Here is a 24,267-nt window from a genome sequence, read left to right on the forward strand (position 1 = left end):
GACCCCACAGTGTCCCCAGGGACCCCACAGTGTCACAGGGACCCCACAGTGTCACCAGGGACCCCACAGTGTCACCACGGACCCCAGAGTGTCACATGGGACCCACAGTGTCACAGGGACCCCACAGTGTCACAGGGACCCCACAGTGTCACCAGGGACCCCACAGTGTCCCCAGGGACCCACAGTGTCCCCAGGGACCCCACAGTGTCCCGGGGGACCCACAGTGTCACAGGGACCCCACAGTGTCCCAGGGACCTCACGGGCCTGTGGCCTCCCGGTCTGGGGGACCCCGGACTCGCTGTGTCCAGGGTGAATAAAAGTCTTGGAGCATCGGAGCCTGGCTTGTCCCTGTCCTGTCCCTGTCCCTGCCCCGGGCTGGCCCCGGCCCTGTCCCTGGTCCTGTCCCTGTCCCTGGAGCGGGCCCGTCCCCGTCCTTGGCCCTGTCCATGGTCCTGTCCCCCGGCTGGCCCCTGGAGTGTCGCTGTCCCTGCGGGTGCCACGGGGACCGAGGGACACACGTCGCACCAGGAGGGCGCGTGCTGTGACACAGGGTGGTGGCACACACATGGCAGGGGTGGCACACGCTGTGACACAGGGTAACACATGGCACGGGTGGCACACGCATGGCAGGGGTGGCACACGCTGTGACACAGGGTAACACATGGCACGGGTGGCACACGCATGGCACGGGTGGCACACGCTGTGACACAGGGTAACACATGGCACGGGTGGCACACGCTGTGACACAGGGTAACACACATGGCACGGGTGGCACACACTGTGACACAGGGTAACACATGGCACGGGTGGCACAGGCGGTCACACGTGTCACGGGTGGCAAAGGTCGGGACACACCTGGGACCCCCCACAGGTGGCGCCACCCAAATAGGGGCCCCCAACTGTGGCACCTTCTCAGAAGTGAGACCCCCGGCCCCCCCCAAGTGTGGGACATCCCCCCCAAATCTGGGACAAACCCCAAACACCGGATATTCCCCTCGACAAGCGTGGGACCCCCTCCCCTACGGGGGGGCACCCCAAATGGGGGAGAACCCCCCAAAATAGGGACCCCCTTCAAATGTGGGACCCCCAGGTGTGGGACCGCTTCAAAATGTGAGACCCCCCCCCAAACCTGTGAACCCCACCGTGACTCCCCCCGCAGTGTAGCCCCCACCCCAGGAGGGGACCCCTCAATCCTGCCCACCCCCCCCGGCTGCGGGACCCCCCGAACGCCCCCCCCGCTCCAGCGGGTCCCGCAGCCGGGGGGGGCGGGGGCTGGGGCGGGGGAGCCCGGGGGGCGCGGGGGGTGGGAGGAGGAGGAGGAGGAGGAGGAGGAGTGGGGGGGGGCTCGGCCCGCCCCTCCCGCCGCTGCCGCCGCCGGGGCCGGGCCGGGGCTGGAGCCGCCGCCGAGGCCGGTGGGTGCGGGGGGTGCGGGGGGTGCGGGCTTTGGGGGTGCGGGTTTGGGGTGCGCGGGGTGCGGGGGGGCCCGCGGGGCGCTGCTGAGCGGGGCTGGGGGTGCGGTGGGGGGAGCTCGGGGGGGGGGGGGGGGTGCGGGTTTGGGGGGCGGGGCGTGCCCGGGTCGGGGTCCCCAGCGGAGGGGGGGGGGCGCGGATCGCGGGGTGCCGGCTGCCGGGGGGGGGGAGGTGAGCGGGGTTTGGGGGAGCGGGGGTTCGGTTCGGGGGGCATGGGTGTGCGGGGGCGCCCCGGGGACGCGGGGGCGGCGAGCGGGGTTTGGGGGGCTCGGGGGGGTCCTGGGGGTTCGGGGGTGCCCCCCCCCGAGCGGTGCCGAGCCCCGCGCCCCCCCCGCGCCGCCCCCGCGCGCGCTGTCCCACGCACACGCGCTGGCACGCGCCGTCACGCGCGCGCACACGTGCGCGCACGCACCCACGCGCGGGAAATGGGGGGGCAGGGCCGCGGGGGCTCCGGGGTGGGGGGGCGGGGTGGGGGTGCGGGGGGGACGCGTGGGAGCGCGGGGAGGGGGGCGGCACAGGTGGGGGGGGGGGCACAGGTGTGCAGGGGTGCACAGGTGGGGGGGTGCAGGAGATGCCCACCCCGGGCCGTGCCCGTGCCCCCCCCCGGCAATGTCCCTGTCACACGCGTGGGCACGGCGGGAGGGGGCGGGCGGGCGTGCGGGGAGCGCGGTTGTGACCCACGGGTGACACCGGCGCGGGGACGCGGCGTGGGGACCCCGTCCTTGCCGTGGGGGTGTGGGGCTCGCGGGGGTGCGGGGGCGGCAATTCGGGGGGTGGCGAGTGCGGGGGTGTCCGTTGCGGGGGTGTCAGTTCGGGGGCCGTGCCGCGTTTCGGGGCGCCGCTCCGGGGGCGCGGGGCGCGCTGTCCTGCGCGGGGGCCGCGGCTCCCCGCGTGTCCCGCGTGTCACTTCGCATCCGTCGCGCCCGCGCCGCCGCCGCCCTGACGGGCGCGGTGCCGGCCCGCGGCGACAGCCCCTGTCACCCCGATTAGCGACCTGGCGCTGTCGGGGGGGGCTCCGGGGGAGGGGACACCTCCGCGCGCCCCCGCGTGCCCCCCGTCCCCGAGTGCCACCGCCGCACCCGCGCCGCTCCCGCCCCTTCCCTGGGGGGCTCTGTGTCCCCACGGGCGCTCCTGTCCCAAACTCGGGGTGTCCCTGCTCCCCCTCGGGCCGGCCCTGGCCTCCCCCAGCGGCTCCTGTCCCCAGGTGCCCCCGTGTCCCCCCCGGGTGCCCCTGTCCCCGCTCTTGGAGCGCTCCCGTGGGTCCATCCTCGAGTGCACCTGGCCCGTCACATCGTGTCCCTGTCCCCGGGGCGCCCCTGTCCCCCCAGGTGCCGCTGTCCCCTCCTGTCCCTGTCGCTCCTCAGAATGCTCCCTGGGTACCGGGGGCTGCCGGGGCTCCAGGGTTTCATGGGGGGGCTCTGGGGTGCCATGGGGGGGCGTTCTGGGGTGCCATGGGGGGCTACAGGATGCCATGGGGGGCTATAGGATGCCATGGGGGTCTCTGTGAGGCCGGGGGTGACACCCTGTCCCCCCGGCCCCCCGCCCGCAGCCGCTGCGATGTCGCCGCTGTGCCCCGCGGGGGGGGCGGCCGCCCCCCGGCTGCTGCTGGCGCTGCTGTGCGTGGCCCGGGCCGCCGCCCCCCCGCCGCCCAGCGCGCCCCCCGGGACGCCCCCCGCCCCGCACAGCGACTCCCCGGTGCTGTCCCTCAACCTGGGCCTCAACTTCAAGATCAAGGTGCGGAGCCAGGGCGGCCCGCGCCCCCCCCGCGCCCCCCACCCCCGCGGGCGCCCCCCGGAGCCCGGGCCCCCCCCGCAGCGCCGCGCCCCCCACCCCGCCCGAGCCCGGCGAGGGCTCCGCGGGACCCCCGGAGGAGGCGCCGGCCCGGGGGGGCCCCCCCGCCCGCGGGGCCGCGACCCCCGGCCCGGGGCGGCCCCGGGACAAGCAGCTGGAGCTGGACATCGCCATCGACCTGACGGCGGGGCTGGACCCCCCCCCGGGCGGCGCGGGGCCCGCCGTGCCCCCCACCAGCCTCCTGCGGGGCCCCCCCGGCCGCCCCCGGCTGCTGCCCGGCCTCTCGGAGCTGGCCGGGAGACTCAGCGCCGCCGGTGAGTGCGGGGGGCGGGACCCCCCAGAGCCGGGGAGCCCCCCGACACCGACACCGACACCGACACCGACACCGACACCGACCCCTCGGTGCCCCCCAGGGTTCCTGTTCCCCACGGGGCCCCCCAGCATCGGAGCCGAAGGGGGAAACGCGTCCCTGGAGATGGACGAGGCGGGGAGCGGCGCCGAGCCAGGTGGGGGCGGATTGGGGGGGCGGGACTTGGGGGGCTGGATTTGGGGGGGAGAAGGATTTGGGGGGGGGGGGCCGGGAACTGGGGGGCCAGGATTTGGGGAGCAGGATTTGTGGGGCCGGGATTTGTGGGGGCGGGATTTGGGGGAGGAGATTTGGGGGCGGGATTTGGGGGCAGAAGTTTGGGGGTGCCGGAGTTTGGGGGCCGGGATTTGGGGGGGCGGGGAACTAGGGGGGCGGGGATTTGAGGAGGGAGAAGGATTTGGGGGGCGGGATTTGGGGGGACGGGGATTTTGAGGGGCGGAGATTTGGGGGCAGGGATTTGGGGGGACTGGGATTTGGGAACTGGGATTTGGGGGGACCGGGATTTGGGGACCGGGATTTGGGCAGAGCCTGGGGGGTTTATGGAGATGGGGGGCACTGGGAACTGGGGTAGTTCTGGGGGATGGGAGTGTCCTGCATTTAAGGAGGGGCTGGGAAACAGCGGAGCCCTGGGATTTGGGGGAGTCCTGGGGTTTGGGGGGTTCTGGGAGGCCGGGGGGGGGTGCTGCGGTTTGGAGGGGCCGGGGGGAATGCAGGCTCTGGGGGGGGGCTGAGGAGTTCGGGGTCAATGGGGGGCATCTGGGCTTTGGGGGTCCTGCGGAAATGGGGAGATGTGGGAGTTTGGGGGTGCTGGGGAGGGGGCGCCGCCTCCCTCCGGACTCGGGTGAGATGCGGGATGTGGGGGGGTACCTGGGGGGTCCTGGGAGGAGCGGGGGGGGGGGGTTCGGGATGTGAGGACCCCCCCTCCCCCGCTGACCCCCGCGTCTCCCGCAGCGCCGTCCCCCGGCCGCCAGCCCTCCCGGGGGGCCGCGCCGCCGCCCGCCGCCGCCTCCGCCTGCACGCCGGGCTCCGCCTGCGGCTCGGGGGTCCCGGAGCCCGGCGGGGCCTCCCCCGCGCCCCCGTTCCCGTGGCCGCCCCACTTCGCGCCGCTGGGCGCGCCCTGGCCCGAGGCGGCGGCGCTGTGGGGCGCGGCGTGGCCCGGGCACGTCTATGGGGCGGGGGCGGCCTTCGCGCTGCTGGGGGGGCTGGGGGCGCTGCTGCTGCTCGGGGGGGCGCCGCCCGGGGCTGGCGCGGCTGCTGGGGGCGCTGCTGGCGCTGGCCGCGCTCGCCCGCGCCTTCCCGCTCTTCTTCGACCCCTACGAGCTGGGGGGGCGCCTGCCGCCCCCCGCCGCCCGGGCGCTCTTCGAGCTGCCCTTCCCGTGCCTCGGCTGGGGGCTGGCGCTGGCGCCCCCCGCCGCCGGCCCGGTCCCGCTGCTGCTGGCCCTGGGGGTGCTGCACCTGGGGGGCGTCCTGGGGGCGGTGGGCGCGCTGGCGGCGCTGGGGGGGCCCCCGCTGCTGCTGCTGCTGCTGCCCCGCGCTCTGTTCGCCGCGCTGGCGGCCGCGCTGGCGCTGCGGGGGCTGCGGCGCTGCGGGGCGGGCGGGGGGCGCGACAAGCGCGGGGCGGCGGCGGGGGGGGGCGCGGGCGGGGGTCCCGCGGGCGCTGGGCGCGGCGGCGGCGGCGCTGAGCGCGGGGCTGCAGCTCTTCGGGGCCCTGCAGGCCCGGGGCTGGGCCGCGACCCCCGCGCCCGGGCCCTGGGCGTGGTGGGGGCTGCAGCTGGGGGCGCGCCTGGCCGAGCTGGCCATGGGGGGGGCGCTGGCCGCGCTCGCCTTCGCCGCCCCCCCGAGCGGCCGCGCCCCCCCCGGCGGCCCCGCGGAGCCCCCCGAGGGCGGCGGCGGGCGGGCGGCGGGCGAGGAGGCGGGGGCGCCCCCCGAGTCCCCCCTGGACGCGGACGGGGACCCCACGGCCGGGTTCCGGCCCCCGTCGCCCATCGACCTGCGCCGCTCCATCGACGAGGCCCTGGGGGCGCCGGGCATGTTCCGCGCCGGGAACGGCGGCATCGGGGGCGCCCGGATCGGCCTCACCGGCAACGCCGCGGGCGCCGGGAACACCGGCAGCGCCGTCACGGGCGGCGCCGGTAACGGTGGGAAAGCCAAGAGCAACGGGGTCAGCGTGCTCGGCAGCACCGGCAGCACCGAGATCAGCGTCATCAGCGCCGCCGGCAGCGCCCGCAGCGCCCCGAGCACCGGCAGCACCGGCACCAGCAGCACCGCGCTGCCGGGGGGCGGCAGCACCGGGAGCGCCGGCACCGGCAGCACCGCCATGCCCGGGCTGGGCGCCGGGAGCGCCATCGGCACAGCCGGGGCTGCGGCAGCGGGCGGCACCGGCACCGCGGGGGCGGGCACGGCCGGAACGGGTGGCACGACCGGCACGAATGGCACGAATGGCACGAATGGCAAACCTGGCACGGCTGGCACGGCGGGCAAACCTGGCACGGCTGGAACAGCCGGCACCACCTGTGCTCCTGACTCAGCTGGCACAGCTGGAACACCCAGCGCAGCTGGCGCGGCTGGCAAACCTGGAACAGCTGGAGCACCTGGAACAGCAGGAACAGCTGGCAAACCTGGCACGGCCGGAACACCTGGAGTAGCTGGTAAACCTGGTACAGCCAGCACAGCCGGCACACCTGGCACAGCTGCAACAACCAGCAAACCTGGCACAGCCAGCACAGGCGCAGCAACCAGCAAACCTGGCACAGCCGGCACAGCTGGCACAGCTGCAACAACCAGCAAACCTAGTACAGCCAGCGCAGCCACCATACCTGTCACAGCCAGCACAGCCGGCAAACCTGGCACAGCTTCAGCAACCAGCAAACCTGGCACAGCTGGCACAGCCACCACACCTGGCACAGCTGCCAAACCTGGCACGGCCAGCGCAGCCAGCACAGCCAGCACACCTGGCACAGCTGCAGCAACCAGCACACCTGGCACAGCCAGCACACCTGGCACAGCCGGCAAATCTGGCACAGCTGCAGCAACCAGCAAACCTGGCACAGCCAGCACACCTGGCACAGCCAGCACACCTGGCACAGCTGGCGCAGCCGGCGGGACAGAGCGTGGCACCCCCGGCACAAGCAGGGACAGCAAAACCGCGCCCCCGGGAACTGGCAGCGCCGGCACCTCAGGGACGGGGACACCGGGCACCGCCAGCACCGCCGGCGGCACACCTGGAGCAGCTGGAACCCCTGGCACGCCTGGAGCGCAGGGCCCTGCGGCGCCTGGCACCGCTGGCCCGTCAGAGCCCGGTTGCTCGGGCACAGCTGGCACAGCTGGCACAGCTGGCACAGCTGCGGTCACCCCGGGTACCCCCGGCAGCTCCGCCCCCCGCGGCCCCCCCACCGCCCCCCGCCCCTCGGGGCTGTCCCGCGCCGCCTCCTGCGGGGGGGGGCCCGGCCCGGGGGGCGGATCCCGGCGCGGCCCCCCCGAGCCCCGCGACCCCCGCGCAGGGCCCGGCCCGGGCGGCGCCGCCCCCGCTGCGGCCCTCGCAGAGCTGGGCCGAGGGGAGCCCCCGGGCCGCGCCCCCCGAGACCCCCGCGGGCGGCCCCGGCCCCGGCCCCGGCAGCGACGCCATTGACTTGTAGGGAGCGGCGGGGAGAGCCCGGCCAGAGCCCCCGAGCCCCCCGGGACCCCCGAACGAGAGTGGCAACCTCGGGACCCCCTGAGCCCCCGGGACCCCCGAACGAGGGGGCGACCTCGGGACCCCCAAACTCCTGAGCCCCCCCCAAGTGCTGGTGACAATCTGGGGACTCCCCAGGCCCCCTGAGACCCCCCCCCCCCCATACGGGTGACAATCCGGGGATCCCCCCTATGTCCTTGAGACCCCCAAGTGTTGATGACAACCTGGGGACCCCCACGGTGCCCCCCAGGCCCCCGAGACCCCAAATACGGGTAACAAGCTGCCCCCCACCCCCCGTGTCCCTGAGGCCCCCCCAAGTGCTGGTGACAATCTGGGGACTCTCCCCCAAGTTCCCGAGTCCCCCCGAAGAGAGGTGACAAACTGCCCGCCCCAAGTGAGCCCCCCAGGTGCTGATGAGGACTTGGGGACCCCCAAGCCGCCCCCCAAGTCCTTTAGACCCCCAAATACGGGTAACGAAGTGCCCCACCCAGAGCCTCGAGCCCTCCCATCGCTGGTGCCAATCTGGGGACCCCCCTAGCTGTCCCCCAAGTCCTCGAGACCCCCAAGTGCTGGTGCCAATCTGGGGACCCCCCAATTCCATGAGACCCCCAAATACGGGTAAGAAACGCCCCCTCCCCATATCTTTGAGCCTCCCAAGTGCTGGTGCCAGTCTGGGGACCCCCCAGACGCCCCTCAGGTCCCTGTGACCCCCCCAATACGGGTAACAAAGCGCCCCCAAACCCCCGAGACCCCCAAATGTTGGTGACGACCTGGGGCCCCACAAACTCCCCCACGGCCCCCCCAGTTCCCCCCCCACGTGTACCCAATAAAGTGCCACGTGCGAAGGATGTGTGTGACACCCCCTGAGCGCCCCCAGACCTGGGGAGGGACCCTCGGACCCCCCAGCTCCGACACGGGACCCCTGAGCCCCTCTGACCCCCCCCAGCTCCGACATGGGACCCCCGAACGCGCCCCCATCCCTGGAACGGTGCCCCAAGGGCCTCTCGACCCCCTTCCCGCGGGGTGGGACCCCCTGAGACCCCCCTCCCGAACCCCTCTGGGCTGTGCTGGGGGGTCCCGGAGCCCCCCGACCCCCCGTGCCCCCCAGGTCCTCCCAGCCGCCAGGGGCGCCCTCAGCCGGCCCCGCCATCCTCGGGCCGCTCCGCCCCGCTCCCGGCATCCCCCGCGGGCCAAGATGGCGGCGCCCGAGGCGCGCACGGTGCTGGTGCGGGGCCTCCCCGCCGGAGCCACCGCCGCGCTCCTGGAGCGGCTCTTCGGGCACCTGGGGCCGCTCCGCCGCTGCTTCGTGGTCACCGAGAAGGGTCCGAGCCGGGAGGGAGCGGGGGGCTGCGGGGAGCGGGGTGTGGCGGGGTCGGAAGCAGTGAGGGAGCGAGCTCTGGGGCTGGGAGCGGGGATTGGGGGGGCTGCAGGGGCTGGGAATGGAGTCTGGGGGGGGCTTTGGGGCTGGAAACGGGGTCTGAAGGGAGGCTTTGGGGCTGGAAATGGGGTCTGGTGGGGCTGTAAGGGCTGGGAATGGGGTTTGGGGGGCTGCAGGGGCTGGGAGTGGGGTTTGGGGGGCAGAGGTTGGGAACTGAGTGGCCGGAGGGGCTAAACGCGGGGTCTAGGTGGGGGGGATCTAGGGACACAGAGGGATTTGGGGCTGGGGGGGATAAGAGCAGGGCTTTGGACGGGTCGGTGACATTTGAGATTCGGGTCTGAGCTGGGGGCTGGGACTGGGATTTGGGGCTGGGGGACACAGGGGGGGCTGGGGAGCTGTGGGAGCAGGAGTTTGGGGAGGAGGAGTTCGGGGGAGCAGGAGTTTGGGGAGGAGGAGTTCGGGGGAGCAGGAGTTTGGGGAGGAGGAGTTCGGGGGAGCAGGAGTTTGGGGAGGAGGAGTTCGGGGGAGCAGGAGTTTGGGGAGGAGGAGTTCGGGGGAGCAGGAGTTTGGGGAGGAGGAGTGTGTGAGGTCATGAACTGGGGGCAGCATGGGGTGACTCGGCGGCCTGCACGGCGGGGCTCTGGGGCAGGGCTGGATGTGGGGGTGCCGTGCCGGGGGTGTCGGGTCCCTGACGCCCCCCCGGCCCCCCCAGGCTCCCCGAAGTGCCGCGGGTTCGGGTACGTGACGTTCTCCTTGGCCGAGGACGCGGCGCGGGCGCTGCGGGAGCCCCCGGAGCTGGGCGGGCACCGCCTGCCCGTGAGCCCCGCCCGGCCGCGGGCCCGGCCCGCCCCGAGGGCCACGGACACCCCCGGGGCACGGGGGGAGCGGGGGGAGACCCCCCCGGGACCCCCCCGCGCCAAGAGACCGCGGGCACCCTCCCGCAAGGCGCGGCTGATCCTGCGCAACCTCAGCTTCCAGGTGAGGGGGGCTCCGAGGGACCCCCAAAGTGCCCTCAAACCCCCAGAGACCCCCCGAGTGCCCCCAACCCCCTAGGGACCCCTGAGCACCCCCCGAGTGCCCCCAGTCCTTCAGTGACCCCCAGAGTGTCCTCAACCCCCCAGGGATCCCCAGTGCCCCTCAGGCTCCCCAGGCCCCACGCTCTTCCCAAGGGACCCCCCATTCCCTGGGGACCCCCGTTCTTCCATGGACCCCCCCAGGGATCCCCCCAGCACTCCCCCATGCCCAGGACCCCCCAATTCCCCCTAGACCCCCCCAGTGACCCCATTCCTCCCAAGGCACGTCCCCAGCACCCCTGATGCTCCCAGGACCCCAAAACTCCTGATGTCCCTCATGTCCACAGTGCTGCCCTCTCCCCAGGGCCCCCCAGCCCCCACAAACCCCATAGTGACCCCACAGTGTCCCCCCTGACCCCTCGCTGACCCCCTGTCCCCCCCGTCCCCGCAGTGCTCCGAGGAGGAGCTCCGGGCTCTCTTCGCCCCCTTTGGCCCCGTGGTGGAGCTGAACCTGCCCCGCAAGCCTGGTGAGCCCCTGGCCCCCCGAGCCCCCCGGGTGCCCCCCAGCCCTGGGCTCACTCTGGGCTCACTCTGGGGTCACTTTGGGGGGCTCTTGCAGACGGGACCCCGAGGGGCTTCGCCTTCGTCCAGCTCCGCAACCTGCGCGAGGCGGCGGCGGCGCTGCGGGGGCTCAACGGGGCCCAGCTCAAAGGTCTGGGGGGCTGGGGGATTCTGGGGGGCTAGGGGGGCTCAACGGGGCCTGGAGGGTGTTTGGGGGATCCTGGAGAGAGGGCTCAGTGGGTCTCAGGTCTGAGCTTTGGGGGTTCTGGGGTTCAGCAGGGCGTCCCTGGGAAGTTGGGGCTGCTGGGAGTCTCCACACATGGGAGATCAGAGGTTTGGGGGCTCTGGGGGAAATGGGGGGTGAGGGGAGGGAGCTGGGGGATCTGGGGGTGTTGGGGGTCTCTGGGGAAGGGGCACATGGAGGGAGGGGGCTCTGGGGGGCACAGGGACCCTCAGGAATTTGGACTCTAACCCCCCGTGCCCCCCAGGGCGGCCCCTGGCTGTGGACTGGGCCGTGGCCAAGGACAAGTACCAGGGGACACAAGGACCCCCAAAAACGCCTGGTGAGACCCCAAAACTGACCCCAAACCCCCCTCAGTGAGACCCCAAACCCCCAGTGAGACCCCAAACCCCCCTCAGTGAGACCCCAAACCCCCCTACCGCATGTGAGGGGCTGGGCTGGGGTCCCTGGGGGTTCGGGGGGGCAGAGGGAGGCAAGGTGACTCCCCCACACCCCCTGTTCTTACAGAGGGAAAGGAGAAAGGGCAGGAAAAAAAGGAAATAGAGGAAGAAGAAGAAGAGGAAGAAGAAGAAGAGGAAGATGAAGGAAAGGATGAGGAGAATGAAAAAGAAGAGGATGAAGATGAAGAGGAAGAGAAGGAGGAGAAAGAGGCTGCCCAGGCACCCCGGCAGACCCCAAAAAGGGGATCAGGAGCCAGAGCTGGGCTGGGGCACAGGAAAAAAAAGAAGGTAGAGGAAGATGAGGATGAGGAAGGTGAGGATGAGGAAGGTGAAGAAGAGGAAGAGCAGGAGGAAGATGAAGAAAAAGATGAGGATGAGGAGGATGAAGATGAGGAAGATGAGGAGGATGAAGATGAAGAGGATGAGGAAGGTTTGTTGGGTACTGGCATGGCTGGGGCTGGGGGGGTCGGTGGGGTCTGGGGGGGCTTGGGCAGAGTCTGGGGCTTTGTGGCCTGGGGGGGGTTGAAGGGAGGTTTGGGATGGGCTGGGGGGCTTTGGAGAGGTTGGGATGGGCTGGGGGGGCTCCTGGGGAGGTTTGGGGGGGTCTGTGGGGGAGGTTAAGGGGCCTGGGGAGGTTTGAGGGAGGGGCTTTGGGCAGTGTGAGGGGTCTTCCAGGGGATGGGGACATTTCTGAGGGTCCAGGGGTGTCCCGGGGGTCTCCCATGTGCCCTGGGGGTTTGGGGGTGTCCCTGGAGGTGCCCCGGGGGTCTCCCATGTGCCCTGACCCCCCCCCCGTTGCAGAGGAGCCCCCCCGCAGGCGGCAGCGCCCGTCGGACGTGGCCGAGGGCAGGACGGTGTTCATCCGGTGAGTGAGGGGGCTGGGAACGGGGGACCCCCGCCCTGGGCACCCCCCTGAGCCCCCCAACCCCCCCAGGAACCTCTCGTTCGACACCGAGGAGGAGGAGCTGGAGGAGAGCCTGGCAAAGTTCGGGGGGCTCTGCTACGTGCGGCTGGTGCTGCACCCCAACACGGGCACCCCCAAAGGTGCGAGGGGAACGGGGGGCTCTGGGTGCTGCACCCCAACACAGGGACCCCCAAAGGTGGGACGGGAATGGGGGGCTCTGGGTGCTGCACCCCAACACAGGGACCCCCAAAGGTGCAAGGGGAATGGGGGGCTCTGGGTGCTGCACCCCAACACGGGCACCCCCAAAGGTGGGACGGGAATGGGGGGCTCTGGGTGCTGCACCCCAACACGGGCACCCCTAAAGGTGCGAGGGGAATGGGGGGCTCTGGGTGCTGCACCCCAACACGGGCACCCCCAAAGGTGGGACGGGAATGGGGGGCTCTGGGTGCTGCACCCCAACACAGGGACCCCCAAAGGTGCAAGGGGAATGGGGGGCTCTGGGTGCTGCACCCCAACACGGGCACCCCCAAAGGTGGGACGGGAATGGGGGGCTCTGGGTGCTGCACCCCAACACGGGCACCCCTAAAGGTGCGAGGGGAATGGGGGGCTCTGGGTGCTGCACCCCAACACGGGCACCCCTAAAGGTGGGACGGGAATGGGGGGCTCTGGGTGCTGCACCCCAACACAGGGACCCCCAAGGGTGCGAGGGGAATGGGGGGCTCTGGGTGCTGCACCCCAACACTGGCACCCCTAAAGGTGCGAGGGGAATGGGGGGCTCTGGGTGCTGCACCCCAACACAGGGACCCCTAAAGGTGGGACGGGAATGGGGGGCTCTGGGTGCTGCACCCCAATACAGGGACCCCCAAGGGTGCGAGGGGAACGGGGGACCCCCAAAGGTGGGACGGGAATGGGGGGCTCTGGGTGCTGCGCCCCACACCGAGACCCCCAGAAAGGGAAGATCTGGGTGGGCGCTGCACCCCAGACATGGGGAGGAGTCTTGGGGAGGGGTCCCAGAGGGTCCTGGGGTATTTGGGGGGTGATGGCAGCATGGGGGGAAGGGTCTCAGATTTTGGCGGGTAGTGTATTTGGGGGTATCTGTTCTACATTTAGGGTGCCTGTCCCACATTTCGGGGTGTCTGTCCCACACCTGAGGGAGGGTCTCCACAATGGGCAATGTCCGCTGTTGGGGGTGGAGGGTTATCCCATGTTTGGGGCGCCCCCACATTGGGGGTGTCCCACGTTTGGCCTTGGCTCCCACCCTGGGGGCTCCCCCTGACCCCCCCTGCCCCCCCAGGCTCTGCCTTTGCCCAGTTTGAGACCCCCGAGGGGGCCCAGAAATGCATCCAGGCTGCTCAGGAGGGGCCCGAGGTGAGGGGGGACCCCGGAGTGACAGAGACCCCCGGGGTGGGGGGGCAGAGGGGGGTCAGGGCTCGGGGGGGACTCAGGGGCAGCACCTGGGGGGGTGTGGGGTTTTGGGGCTGGGATTGGGGGGGGGGTCTGGGGAATCCTGAGGGGATTTGGGGAGGGGTTTGGGGCAGGGCTTTGGTTGGACTGGGGGGGTTTGTGGGGTTCTGAAGGGGTTTGGGGGCAGTTTGGGGTTTTGGTGGGATGGGAGTTTTTGGGAGAGTTTGGGGGATTTTGGGGGGTTTGGGGGAGGTTCTGGGGGATCTTGTGTGTTAGGGGGGGGTCGGGAGGGTTCAGGGGGGTTTGGGGGTGTTTGGGGGTGCCTCATGCCCCCTGTCCCCGCTGTCCCAGGGCAGGGGGCTGCACCTGGGGGGGTTTAAGGGGATGTGGGATGGTTTGGGGGTGTTTGGGGGTGCCCCATGCCCCCTGACCCCCCTGTCCCGCTGTCCCAGGGCGGGGGGCTGCACCTGGGGGGGTTTAAGGGGATGTGGGATGGTTTGGGGGTGTTTGGGGGTGCCCCATGCCCCCTGACCCCCCTGTCCCCACTGTCCCAGGGCGGGGGGCTGCGCCTGGCGGGGTGTAAGGGGATGTGGGATGGTTTGGGGGTGTTTGAGGGTGCCCCATGCCCCCTGACCCCCCTGTCCCGCTGTCCCAGGGCGGGGGGCTGCGCCTGGGGGGGCGGCAGCTGCGCGTGGACCCCGCGCTGAGCCGGGAGCAGGCCCGGGGGCTCCCGGGGGGCTCGGCCCGGCCCCGAGGCGGCACCAGGAACCTGTACCTGGCCCGGGAGGGGGGTGAGTCTGGGGCCGCGGTGCCCCCCGCCCTCCCTGAGCCCCCATTCCCCCTCTCTGAGCCCCGTTCCTCCTCCCTGAGCCCCCTTTCAGCCTCCCCGTTCTCCTGGGGACCCCCAACCCCTATTTCCACTTGCTCCCCAAATCCCCCACCCCCCATTCCCTCTGCCCCCCCAGTGCTTCTCAAACCCTTCCCAAACCCCCCCGAGCCCCCTCTTTTCCCCGCCACATTTCTCTGACCCCCCCAGCACGCTCATTCCCAAATCTGCCCCAGCTCTCCATTATCCCCTGACCCCACAAATTCCCAAAATTATCCCATTTCCCCATTCCCAGCCACCCGCCCGGGCTCCCCCATTCCCCCAAATCCCCCCCAAACCCCTGTGGCCCCATTTCCCACCCCAATTCCCATCCCAGCCATCCATCCAGGCTCCCCCATTCCCCTGAGCCCCCCAGAGCACCCCCAAATCCACTGACCCCAGTTCCCACCGCAGCCATCCCCCCGGGCTCCCCCATTCCCCTGAGGCCCCCAAATCCCTGGACCCCAAATCCACTGACCCCATTTCCCATCCCAGCCATCCCCCCGGGCTCCCCCATTCCCCTGAGCCCCCCAAAGCCCCCCAAATTGCCTGAGCTCCCCCATTTCCATTCCCAGCCATCCGGCCGGGCTCGCGCGCTGCCGAGGGCGTCAGCGACTCGGACATGGCCAAGCGGGCGCGGGTGAGCGCGGCCCTGCGGGGCTCGGGGGCTGTGCGGGGCTGTGCGGGAGCGTCCCCAGCCCCTGACCCCCCGTGCCCCCCCAGTTTGAGGAGCTGAAGCGGCGGCGGCTGCAGGACCCCAACGTGGCGGTGTCGCGGACGCGGCTGTGCCTGCACAACCTGCCCAAGGCGCTGGACTCGGCCCGGCTGCGCGCCCTGCTGCGCAGCGCCCTGCGGGGCACCAGCCGTGCCGCCCCACGCATCACCGAGGTACGGACAGGCTGGGCATGGTCACCCTGGGTCACTCTGGGTCACCCCGGGTCACCCTGTGTCACCCCGGGTCACCCCGGGTCCCTCTGTGTCTCCCCCTGTCCCCCTCTATGTCCTTGTGTTCCCCTTGTGTCCCTTCATGTTCCTCTGTGTTCCTCTGTCCTCATCGGTCCCTATATGTCCTTCTGTGTCCCTCTGTGTCCCCCTGGGTCCCCTTATGTCCCCCTGTGTGGCCCTAGATCTCTTTATGACCCCCTGTGTGCCCCTGGGTCCCTTTATGTCCCTCCGTGTCCCCCCACCATGTCCCCCTGTCCCCCTTGTATCCTCCTTGTGTCCCCCTTGTGTCCCAGTGTGTACCTCTGTGTTCCTTTGTGCCCCTCTGGGGGACGCCCTGGGTGGGTTTTGGGGTGACCCAGGGGGTGTTTTTGGGGTGACTCCATCCCATCCCCAGTGCCAGGTGATGCGGGAGCTGCGGGGTTGTTTGGGTTGGGTTTTGGGGTGACCCAGGGGATGTTTTGGGGTGACCCTATGCCTTCCCCAGTGCTGGGTGATGGGGGGCTGTCAGTGGGATTTGGGGTGACCCAGGGGATGCTTTGGGGTGACCCCATCTCCTCCCCAGTGCCGGGTGATGCGGGAGCTGCGGGGCCAGGGCAAATCTTTGGGGTTCGCCTTCGTGGAGTTTGGGGAGCACGAGGAGGCCCTGGGGGCCCTGCGGCGCCTCAACAACAACCCCGAGCTCTTCGGGGCCCACAAGGTCAGTGCGGGCACCCCAAATCCAGGGGACCCCGTTTCCAGAGCCTGGAGCTGCCCCTGGGATTTCCTGGGACCCCCCGGGGGTTTTGGGGTGCCCTGGGGAGTTTGGGGTTCCCATGGGTGTTTTGGGTACCCTCCGGTTTTTGGGGTGTTCTGGGTTAGCCCGTGGTGTTTTTAGGGAGGTCCCCCCTGGATTTCAGGGTGCCCTCGTTGTGTTTGGGTGTCGTGGGGTTTCCCCTGAGGTTTTGGGATCTCCCAGGGGGTTTTGAGGACCTCCCCATTGCTCAGGGGGGAGGGACCCCTGCAAGTTTGGGGTGTCCCCCACAGAGTTTTGGGAGCTTTAGAAGCGTCCTCTTGGTTTTGGGGTGTCTCCCTAAGTACTTGAGGGGATTTCAGGATGCTCCCCAGTGTCTGGGGGGTTTTGAGGTGCCCTCTTGTTGTTTGGGGTATTTGGGGGGTGCCCACCGTGGTGTGTGGGGTATTTGGGGGGTGTCCCCCCCGTTTTTGGGGCGTTTTTGGGGTGCCCACCGTGCCCCCCCAGCGCCCGATCGTGGAGTTTGCGCTCGAGGACCGGCGGAAGCTGCGGCTGCGGGAGCAGCGGATCCAGCGCGGGCTGGTACGGACACCCTGACCCTGTGCCCCCTGACCCTGTGCCCCCTGACCCTGTGGCCCCTGGGGCTCTCAGTGCTGACCCCACACTGACCCCACACTGACCTTTCTTTCCCCACAGCTCAAGGCCAAGGCCAAGGCGGCTGCAGGAGCCCCAGAGGGTCCCCAGGAAGGCCCGGACCCCCCCAAGGAGCAGCCAGCCCGCCCCAAGGGGCACCCAGCGCCCCCCAAGGGGCACCCAGCGCCCCCCAAGGCACAGCCAGCCCCACACAAGGGGCACCCAGCGCCCCCCAAGGGGCACCCAGCGCCCCCCAAGGCACAGCCAGCGCCCCCCAAGGGGCACCCAGCCCCCCCCGCAGGCTCGGGGGCCCCCCCGGCCGCCCCCCAGCCCCCCCCCGGGACCCCCTGGGCCGGGTTCCGCACGCAGGGCCCGGGGCTCCGGGGGGCTCCCGGCACCAAGGTGCTGGCCCTGCCCTCCCACCGCGGGCCCAAGATCAGGTGAGGGGGGCCCTGTGCCCCTGGGCTGAGCCCTTTGCTCCCCTTCACCCTCAGTGTTCTCCCCATTCCCCTTTTCCCCTTTTTATTTCCCCACGTGTCCCCTTTTTCCACCCTTCCCTTTTCCTCTCCTTCCCCCCTTCCACCCCTTCTCCTACCTCCCATTCCCTCATTTCTCCCCTTTTCTCCGCCCTCTTTTTTCCCTCATTTCCCTTTCTTTTCCTTCTCCTTTCCCACCCTTTTTCTGCCCCGTTTTCCTTCCCTTCCCCATCCCCATTCCCACCCCATTCCCTCCCTTTTCCCTCTCTTCTCTCCCCTCTTTACCCTAAACCTTTTTCCTTTCCCTCCCCATTTCCTTTCCCCCTCCCGGGTGTCTCTGCCCCTCGGGGCACCCCGGGGTCTCCCCCCAGTTCCCCCTTTTCCCGATTTCCCCCTTTTCCCCCAGGAAACGGGACAAGGGCAAGAAGGCTCAGCCGCCCCCCAAGCCCCCCAAAGCCCCCAAGGCCTCTCGGCGGCGGGAGAAGCTGCGGGTGCCCCCTCCCCAGGTAGGCATTTGGGGTCTCCTCTGGGAATTGGGGCCCCCCAGCCCGGCTTTGGGGGTCCCCCTGACCCCCCAGTGCTTCCCCCAGCCCCCCCGGGGTTTTGGGGTCCCCCTGACCCCCCCGTGTGTCCCCAGGGCCAGCGGCGGCGCCGGGGGGGCCCCGGGGGGGCCGAGGCGCGCTTCCAGGAGCTGGTGGAAAGGTACAAGAGGAAGATTTTGGGGAGCGACCCCCCCACGGCCCGGGGGGGAAAGTGGTTCGAGAGCTGAGGCTCCGCCAACCCCCCCCGGCACCCCAAAACCCTCCTGGGGGTGCCGGGGGTCCCGCACCTTACAGGGGGGTTTGGGGCGCTGCCCCCACGTGCTCTGGGGTGGGCTGGGGGTGGGACCCTGCCCTGGGTCCCTCCTGGCTCCCCCCAGGATTTGGGGGGGCTCCCCTCCCCTATGGCTCTGTGTCTTCCTGGGTTGTAATAAAAATGGGTTGTAATAAAAATGGGGTTTTTTGAGGAAAATTTGGGCTCTTGGTGCCACCCCTCACCTTGGGGACCCCAAAACATCTCCCGGGGCTGGGGGGCAGGGAGGGGGGCTGGAGACCCCCAGGGGGGATCGGGGAGGGGGGGTCCCATGAGTTTCAGGTCCCGTGGGTCCCCCCCGTGTGTGACACGCCCTGTCCCCCTCATCCTTGTGTCCCCTTTGTCCCCCTGTTCCTCTCTCCCTGTCCTGGGGGTCCAGCCCCATCCCGTGTCCCCAGACTGGGTCACACCAGGCCGGGGGTGGCAGAGCCACCAGCGACTCATCAGCTGCCACTGAGTCACAGGCGTGTCCCCGTGTCACCCCTGCCCTGGGGCCAGCACATCCCAGGGCCCCACTGTCCCTTGTCCCCAGGTACCCCCATGTCCCGAGGGGTCCCTTGGCCCCGTGTGGCCGCTGTCCCAAACGTCCCTTGTCCCCAGGGGTCCCATATCCCTGCAGTGTCCCTTGTCCCCAGGGGTTGTCCCTTGTCCCCGTGTGGCTGCTGTCCCTTGTCCCCAGGGCTCCCATGTCCCACAGGTGTCCCTTGTCCCCAGGGGTGTCCCTTGTCCCCAGGTGCCCCTGTGACCCATTTGGGGCACCTGGGGACCCCTGTGGATCCCATTTCTCAGGGGAGTCCCTTGTCCTCGTGTGGCTGATGTCCCCAGGGTTGTCCCTTGTCCCCAGGGTTGTCCCTTGTCCCCAGAGTCATCAGAGACACGCCTGAGGCTGCTGGAAAAGGGGCTTTAAGTTAAATAAATTAATAATAACGGTAACAGTAATAATAACAATAGCAGTAACAGTAATGTTGTAGAAAAAGGTGCGGGCAGCAGCTGGAGTCGCTCCGGTGTCCCCAAGGAGCTCCTGGTCCTGTCTGGGTCCTGCTGAGCCCGGCTGAGGTCCTGGCGGTGTCCGGGGGTCCCGGGGGTCCCTAGCACGCGGGGACCCCCTCGAGGCGGGCGGCGACGCCGTCCAGGCAGCCGCGGAGCCGCGCCAGGGCCACCCCGGCCAGCGTGTGCGGGGCCTCGCCGTGCGGGGCGGGGGGCGCGGGGGGCGCGGGGGGCGCGGGGCAGCCCAGCAGCGCGCCCAGCACGCCCAGCACGCCCAGCAGGTTCTCCAGGTCGTTGCTCACCTGCGCCAGGCGCGCGTCGGGCCCGGGCAGCGCCGCCAGCAGCCGCTGGAACAGATGGAGCCGCTGGGCGGCCCAGCCCAGCCCCGGGGGCGGCCCCCCGTCCGGGAGCGCCCCCTCCGGGACCCCCTCCAGGCCCGAGATGCGCAGGGTCAGCGGGAACAGCTGGGGGGGCGCGGGGTGGGGGCGTCAGGGCAGGGGGGACACCCGGCCAGCCTTGGGGAGCCCCCTGGGCACCCCGGTTTGGGGCACAGAGCCCCCCCCAGCTATGGCTGTCCCTGCTTGGGGACCCCAACCCTCGGGGGACAGACCCTGGACCCCCTCCGTGGAGGTTCAGACCCCAAATCTCCCCGAGACCCCATCCCTCAGGGTGCAGACCCCAAATCTCCCCCAGACCCCATCCCTGGGGTGCCCGATTTGGGGTCATAGCCCCCAGACTCACCCAGCCCCAGGCGCCCCTTCCTGGGGACCCCCCAAATCTGGGCACGAGGTCCACCCCCCGGAGACCCCACCCCACTTTGGAGAACAGGATCCCCCCACAGTGAGGACCAGCCCCCCAGTGTGGGGCACGTCCCCCCACAGTGTGGGTGTCCCCCAGCCCCTCCCGGGTGTCCCTGCTGTGTCACAGCCCCAGCCCCCCCGTGGGTGTCCCCGGTGTCACCTGGAGCTGCTGCAGGCGCGTGCTCAGGGTCCGGGTCAGGGCCCGCGCGTCCGCCCGGACCCTCTCGAGCCGCACGGGGCGACCCCCGCCCGCCGGCACCGCCGCGGCCACGGCCAGGCACAGCAGCGCGCACAGCGACGCGCCGGGAGCCCGCATCCCGCCCGCGGCCTCTGCGGGGACGCGGCTGTCACCCAAACGGCCCGGGTCACCCCGGGGTGCCGGGGCAGCGCCGGTGTCCCCGGGACAGCGCTCAGGGACACGCGGGAAGCGGCGCCGCGGGCACACGGGGCGCTCGGCACGGTGGCACCGTGTCCCCGCTGGCACGTGCGCCCGGGCCGTGTCCCTGACGCCTTCCCGGAGCCCTTTGGCACCTGTCACCAGCGCCACCACCGCGGCCTGGCCCTGGCCACGCGGGGACAGCCACAGTGACAGTGACGGTGACAGAGCGGGCTCGGAGCGGGGACGGGAGGGACGCGGTGGCGTTGGGTCCCCGGGGCTGTGTCACCTCCCTGGGGGTGCGGGACGGACACTGGGGGGACCTTGTCACCCACAGCTCGGGGATGGGGGGGACGCGGGGACATGGGTGACACAGGGATGAGGGGACACGGAGGACCTGGGGTGCAGAGGACAGGGGGACACGGGTGACACAGGAACGGGGGGCACACGGGAGGGGGGGACACAGGGATGCGGGAACACGGGGCTGTGCTGGTGACGCGGGGTCAGGGGGACACCGAGGGGACACGGGGACAGTGCCACTCACCGGAGCCTCGCACGCCCTCGCTGAGCCTGGAACGAGACGGCGCCGGTGACGGAGGGACACGGGGGCCCCGCCGGTGCCACCAGCCCACCGGCCGGGGCGGGGGCCGCCCGTGGTCCCTTGGGGCACCCCCGGTGTCCCCGCGGGCCGAGGGACACGGCCGGGGCACTGCCACCACCTCGGGGACAGCAGGGGCCGGGGGGACAATGACGGGGACAAGGGGGTGCCCAGAGCCCCCGGGAGCTTCGGTGCCAGCCAGGCCCGGGAGAGCGAACCCACAGGTCCCTGGGGAGGGGGGGACACTGGGGACCCCTGGGGGTGACACAGCCCGGGACCCCCAGGGTGAGGGGACCGGGGGGGATACCCTGGGGTGGGGGTCCCTGGGAGGGGCTGGGGTGTGTCTGAGCACCCGGCGTGTTTGGGGTGCCCCTCCGGGAGTTTGGGGTGTCCCTGAGCGGGGTGTCCCTCCGCGGGGTTTTGGGGGTCCCTCCGAGGTTTGGGGTCGGGCTCACCTGGTGGTCCCGCGGGTCCCGTCGCTCGCGGCCGTGGCTCCATCGCGCCGCCCCCGTTTATAGCGCGGGGCCGCTCCCGGAGCGCCGCCCGCCCCCCCCGGGCCGCCCCCCCGGCCCGACACGGCCCGAGCAGCGCGGGGGGGCCGGGACGCCGGCAGGGGGACCCGCAGCGGGAGGGGCGGGGACACCGGGGGGGCTCAGGGGGGACACGGGGACAAGCGGGGGCTCCAGGGGGGTCCCGGCTTCCCATTGCCCCCCCCGCATACGTGCCCAGGTGAGCGCAGCCCCGCGGTGACACATCCCCCGCGCGCCGTGACCGCGCACACGCGCCCGTGGCCCCCCGTGTCCCCCCGTGTCCCCTCCACGTCCTCTCCGTGTCCCCCCGTGTTCCCCCGCCCGTGGCACTCACACACCTGGCACGGGATGGGGACAGAACAGGGACAGCAGCGATGTCCTCAAGGGTCCCAGGTGTCCCCAGGTGTCCCCAGATCCAGGTCCCCCCCACGCTGGGGACATCGCCAGGGTGATACGGGGGGGGGGGGGGGGCGCTCTGTAGGGGCAGGGGCGACCCCCGCCCTGTCACTGGGGGGCTCCTGTCCCCACCTGTCCCTGTCACCCCGGCCCGGGTGTCCCCAGAGGGAGGGCTGTCCCCGCGGGGGTCCCCGCGCAGGTGACGCCGCCGTTGGTGCCACCACGGTGGTGACACCGGGCAAAGAGCGCGGTGGCCCTGCCGGGAAGGGCGGCGGTGACACCGGTGACACCAGTGCCCGGCAGCCGCTGGCAGCGCCCCGGCTGGGGACACACGGAGTGCCAGCACGGTGACCCGCGTGACGTCACGGCTGTCCCCTCCCACCTGGCATCCCTCGTGCCCCGCTCCCCGTCCTCTCTGCCAGCGCCCCGTGTGTCCCCAAACCTGTCCCAGCGCCCTGTCCCGCATGTCCCGCATGTCCCCATCCTGTCCCCATGCTGTCCCGCTCCCCGTCCTCTCTGCCAGCACCTCTTGTGTCCCCAAGGGGTCCCAGAGCCCTGTCCCCACTGTCCTGCATGTCCCCATCCCTGTCCCCATCCTGTCCCCGTCACCGAGTGTCCCCCGGGGGTGGCTCGGCCACCGGGAGCCCTTGGTGTCCCCCCAGCACCCCCAGTGTCACCTCCCCAGGCCCTGGGTGTCCCCAGTGTCACCCCCTGGATGTCCCCGGCCGTGCCAGGAGCTGCGGTGGCCTCGTGCCCCCAATTCCCGCTGTCCCCCCTGCCCAGCACTGTCCCCCCGTGTCCCCGCTGTCCCCTCGCTGTCCCCCCCAGCACTGTCCCTGCTGTCCCCACAATGTCCCCGCTGTCCCCTCACTGTCCCCCCATGTCCCCGCTGTCTCCCCCGTGTCCCCGCTGTCCCCTCGCTGTCCTCCCCAGCACTGTCCCCTCACTGTCCCCCCGTGTCCCCGCTGTCCCCTCGCTGTCCTCCCCAGCACTGTCCCCTCACTGTCCCCCCGTGTCCCCGCTGTCCCCTCGCTGTCCCCCCAGCACTGTCCCCGCTGTCCCCTCGCTGTCCCCGCACTCACCTGGGTCCTGCTGGCTCGGCCCCCCGCGGATGCTTTTTGGGGTAAGGGCTTCCTGGCTGGGGAGGGACAGCAAGCCCAGACCGCAAAAAGACCCGAGAGGGACAGCGACGGCGGCCCCCGGTGGCACCGCGGTGACAAGGAGGGACGGGGACACGGGAGCCCCCGGGGACGGGGCCTGCGGTGGGACACGGCCCCCAACAGCCCCAGGCTGTCCCTGCGCTGGGGGGACAGGGGACACTGCCACCCACCCCCTTGTGCCACACGTCACCCGCCATGTGCCACCTGCCACGTGTGCGCTGCCACGGCCCTGGCACCCGTGAGAGGCGGCACAGAGGGACAGGGACGTGCCACGCAGTGATGGGGACAGGGCACAGCACCCTGGGGATGTGGCACAGAGGGATGGAGGTGACAGAGGGACAGGGATGTGGCACGGAGTGACAGGGACATGGCACCGAGTGATGGGGATGTGGCACAGCCCAGGGGGGACACGGGACAGCGTGGAGGAGATGTGGCTGTGATGGGGATGGCACAGAACGGCAGGGACTTGGCACAGAGGGACAGGGACGTGGCACAGAGTGACAGGGATGTGGCACAGAGTGAGGTGACATGGCACAGAGGGACATGGATGTGGCACAGAGGGACAGGGACGTGACACAGAGTGAGGTGACATGGCACAGAGTGACATGAGTGTGGCACAGAGGGACATGGATGTGGCAGAGTGACATGGGTGTGGCACAGACCCACGGGGACATGGCGCAGAGCAATGGTGACATTGCACAGTGAGGTGACACGCACAGAGCAATGCTGATGTGACACAGAGTGATGGGGACACAGAACAGACACTGGGGACATGGCACAGGGTGACATTAACATGGCACAGGGTGACATTACCATGGCACAAAGTGATGGTGGCACAGAACAGAGCAGTGCCACCAACTCCTACCAGCACATCCTGGGTGTCCCCAGGCTCCTGTCCCTCGGCCACCAGAGCACCCGGGGGTGGCAGGAGGCCACCAGAGGAGCCAGTCCTTGGCGTCACCGGTGGAGCCGTGCTCGGTGTCACTGCAGGAGCCACTGCTCGGTGTCACCGTGGCTGCCAGGTCTGTGTGTCCCCCAGCACTGCAGGGACATGGCCTGTGGCCGATCCTGCCCTCGGTGGCACTGGCTGGGTGGCAGTGCCCAGTTCTGGGGTGTCCGAGCCGTGTCCCAGGGTGGTGACAGGACAAGCCCGAAGCTCCATGGCCGGGCAGTGTCCCCATGGCCCTGTGGTCCCAGGGTGGCTCTGGATGGTCAGTGTCCCCATGGTTGGTCTCTGTCCCCATGGTCACTCCATGGCTCTGTGGATGGCCGCGGTCCCCACGGTTGGTCGCTGTCCCTGTGGCTGCTCCATGGGTCTGTGGCCATCCATGGCGATGTCCCCAGCTCGGGTCCCGGTGTCCCCGAGGTCCTCTGTGGGTCTCCCCCGCTGGTGGCACTCCGGGATCCCAGGGCAGCTCCAGGGCTGGTGCCACCTGAGGCGCCACCGCAGGGACAGCAGGAAGCGGCTCCGCGGCCACCACTGATGGCTCCTCACCGACGTCACCTGGGCTGGGCTGAGGTGCCACCATCACCTGCCAGCAGTGAACGTGTCCCTGCTCCAGCCCACGTCATCCCCAGCCCGTGATCCTGCTCCGCCCCGTGTCCCTGTCCCCATCCATGTCCCTGTCCTCATCCCACATCCCCATCCCCATCCATGTCCCTGTCTCCATCCACGTCCCTG

At 71.0% G+C, this 24,267-nt stretch overlaps 4 protein-coding genes across 4 annotated transcripts; 2 read left to right on the top strand and 2 right to left on the bottom strand.

Annotated features, from left to right (window-relative positions):
* Positions 1 to 1,187: 1,187 nt before the first annotated feature.
* Positions 1,188 to 2,735, bottom strand: LOC132073029 (basic proline-rich protein-like). The gene is made up of 5 exons (XM_059471707.1): positions 2,377 to 2,735; positions 2,049 to 2,335; positions 1,784 to 1,917; positions 1,355 to 1,623; positions 1,188 to 1,272 (listed from the first exon to the last, which is right to left on the bottom strand). Exons 1-5 carry the CDS (start codon positions 2,733 to 2,735, stop codon positions 1,188 to 1,190), a joined length of 1,134 nt encoding a protein of 377 aa, XP_059327690.1.
* A 291-nt stretch (positions 2,736 to 3,026) lies between these two features.
* LOC132073030 (collagen alpha-1(I) chain-like) lies at positions 3,027 to 8,334 on the top strand. Its single transcript, XM_059471708.1, has 9 exons — positions 3,027 to 3,223; positions 3,285 to 3,574; positions 3,674 to 3,766; positions 4,579 to 4,846; positions 5,239 to 6,275; positions 6,793 to 7,258; positions 7,509 to 7,569; positions 8,103 to 8,146; positions 8,244 to 8,334. The coding sequence occupies exons 1-9, from the start codon at positions 3,027 to 3,029 to the stop codon at positions 8,332 to 8,334; spliced, it is 2,547 nt and encodes an 848-aa protein (XP_059327691.1).
* A 158-nt stretch (positions 8,335 to 8,492) lies between these two features.
* Positions 8,493 to 17,898, top strand: RBM28 (RNA binding motif protein 28). The gene is made up of 17 exons (XM_059472424.1): positions 8,493 to 8,619; positions 9,388 to 9,653; positions 10,140 to 10,215; positions 10,308 to 10,400; positions 10,738 to 10,812; positions 10,998 to 11,395; positions 11,737 to 11,795; positions 11,865 to 11,974; positions 13,129 to 13,202; positions 13,894 to 14,029; positions 14,679 to 14,743; positions 14,827 to 14,991; positions 15,611 to 15,745; positions 16,286 to 16,360; positions 16,475 to 16,851; positions 17,294 to 17,393; positions 17,525 to 17,898. The coding sequence occupies exons 1-17, from the start codon at positions 8,493 to 8,495 to the stop codon at positions 17,654 to 17,656; spliced, it is 2,463 nt and encodes an 820-aa protein (XP_059328407.1). The 3' UTR covers positions 17,657 to 17,898.
* A 929-nt stretch (positions 17,899 to 18,827) lies between these two features.
* Positions 18,828 to 19,842, bottom strand: LOC132073922 (leptin-like). The gene is made up of 2 exons (XM_059473236.1): positions 19,687 to 19,842; positions 18,828 to 19,190 (listed from the first exon to the last, which is right to left on the bottom strand). Exons 1-2 carry the CDS (start codon positions 19,840 to 19,842, stop codon positions 18,828 to 18,830), a joined length of 519 nt encoding a protein of 172 aa, XP_059329219.1.
* Positions 19,843 to 24,267: the final 4,425 nt, after the last annotated feature.

The sequence above is a fragment of the Ammospiza nelsoni genome, chromosome 5, assembly GCF_027579445.1.
Source record: "Ammospiza nelsoni isolate bAmmNel1 chromosome 5, bAmmNel1.pri, whole genome shotgun sequence".
In the NCBI taxonomy this organism is placed as follows: Eukaryota; Metazoa; Chordata; class Aves; order Passeriformes; family Passerellidae; genus Ammospiza; species Ammospiza nelsoni.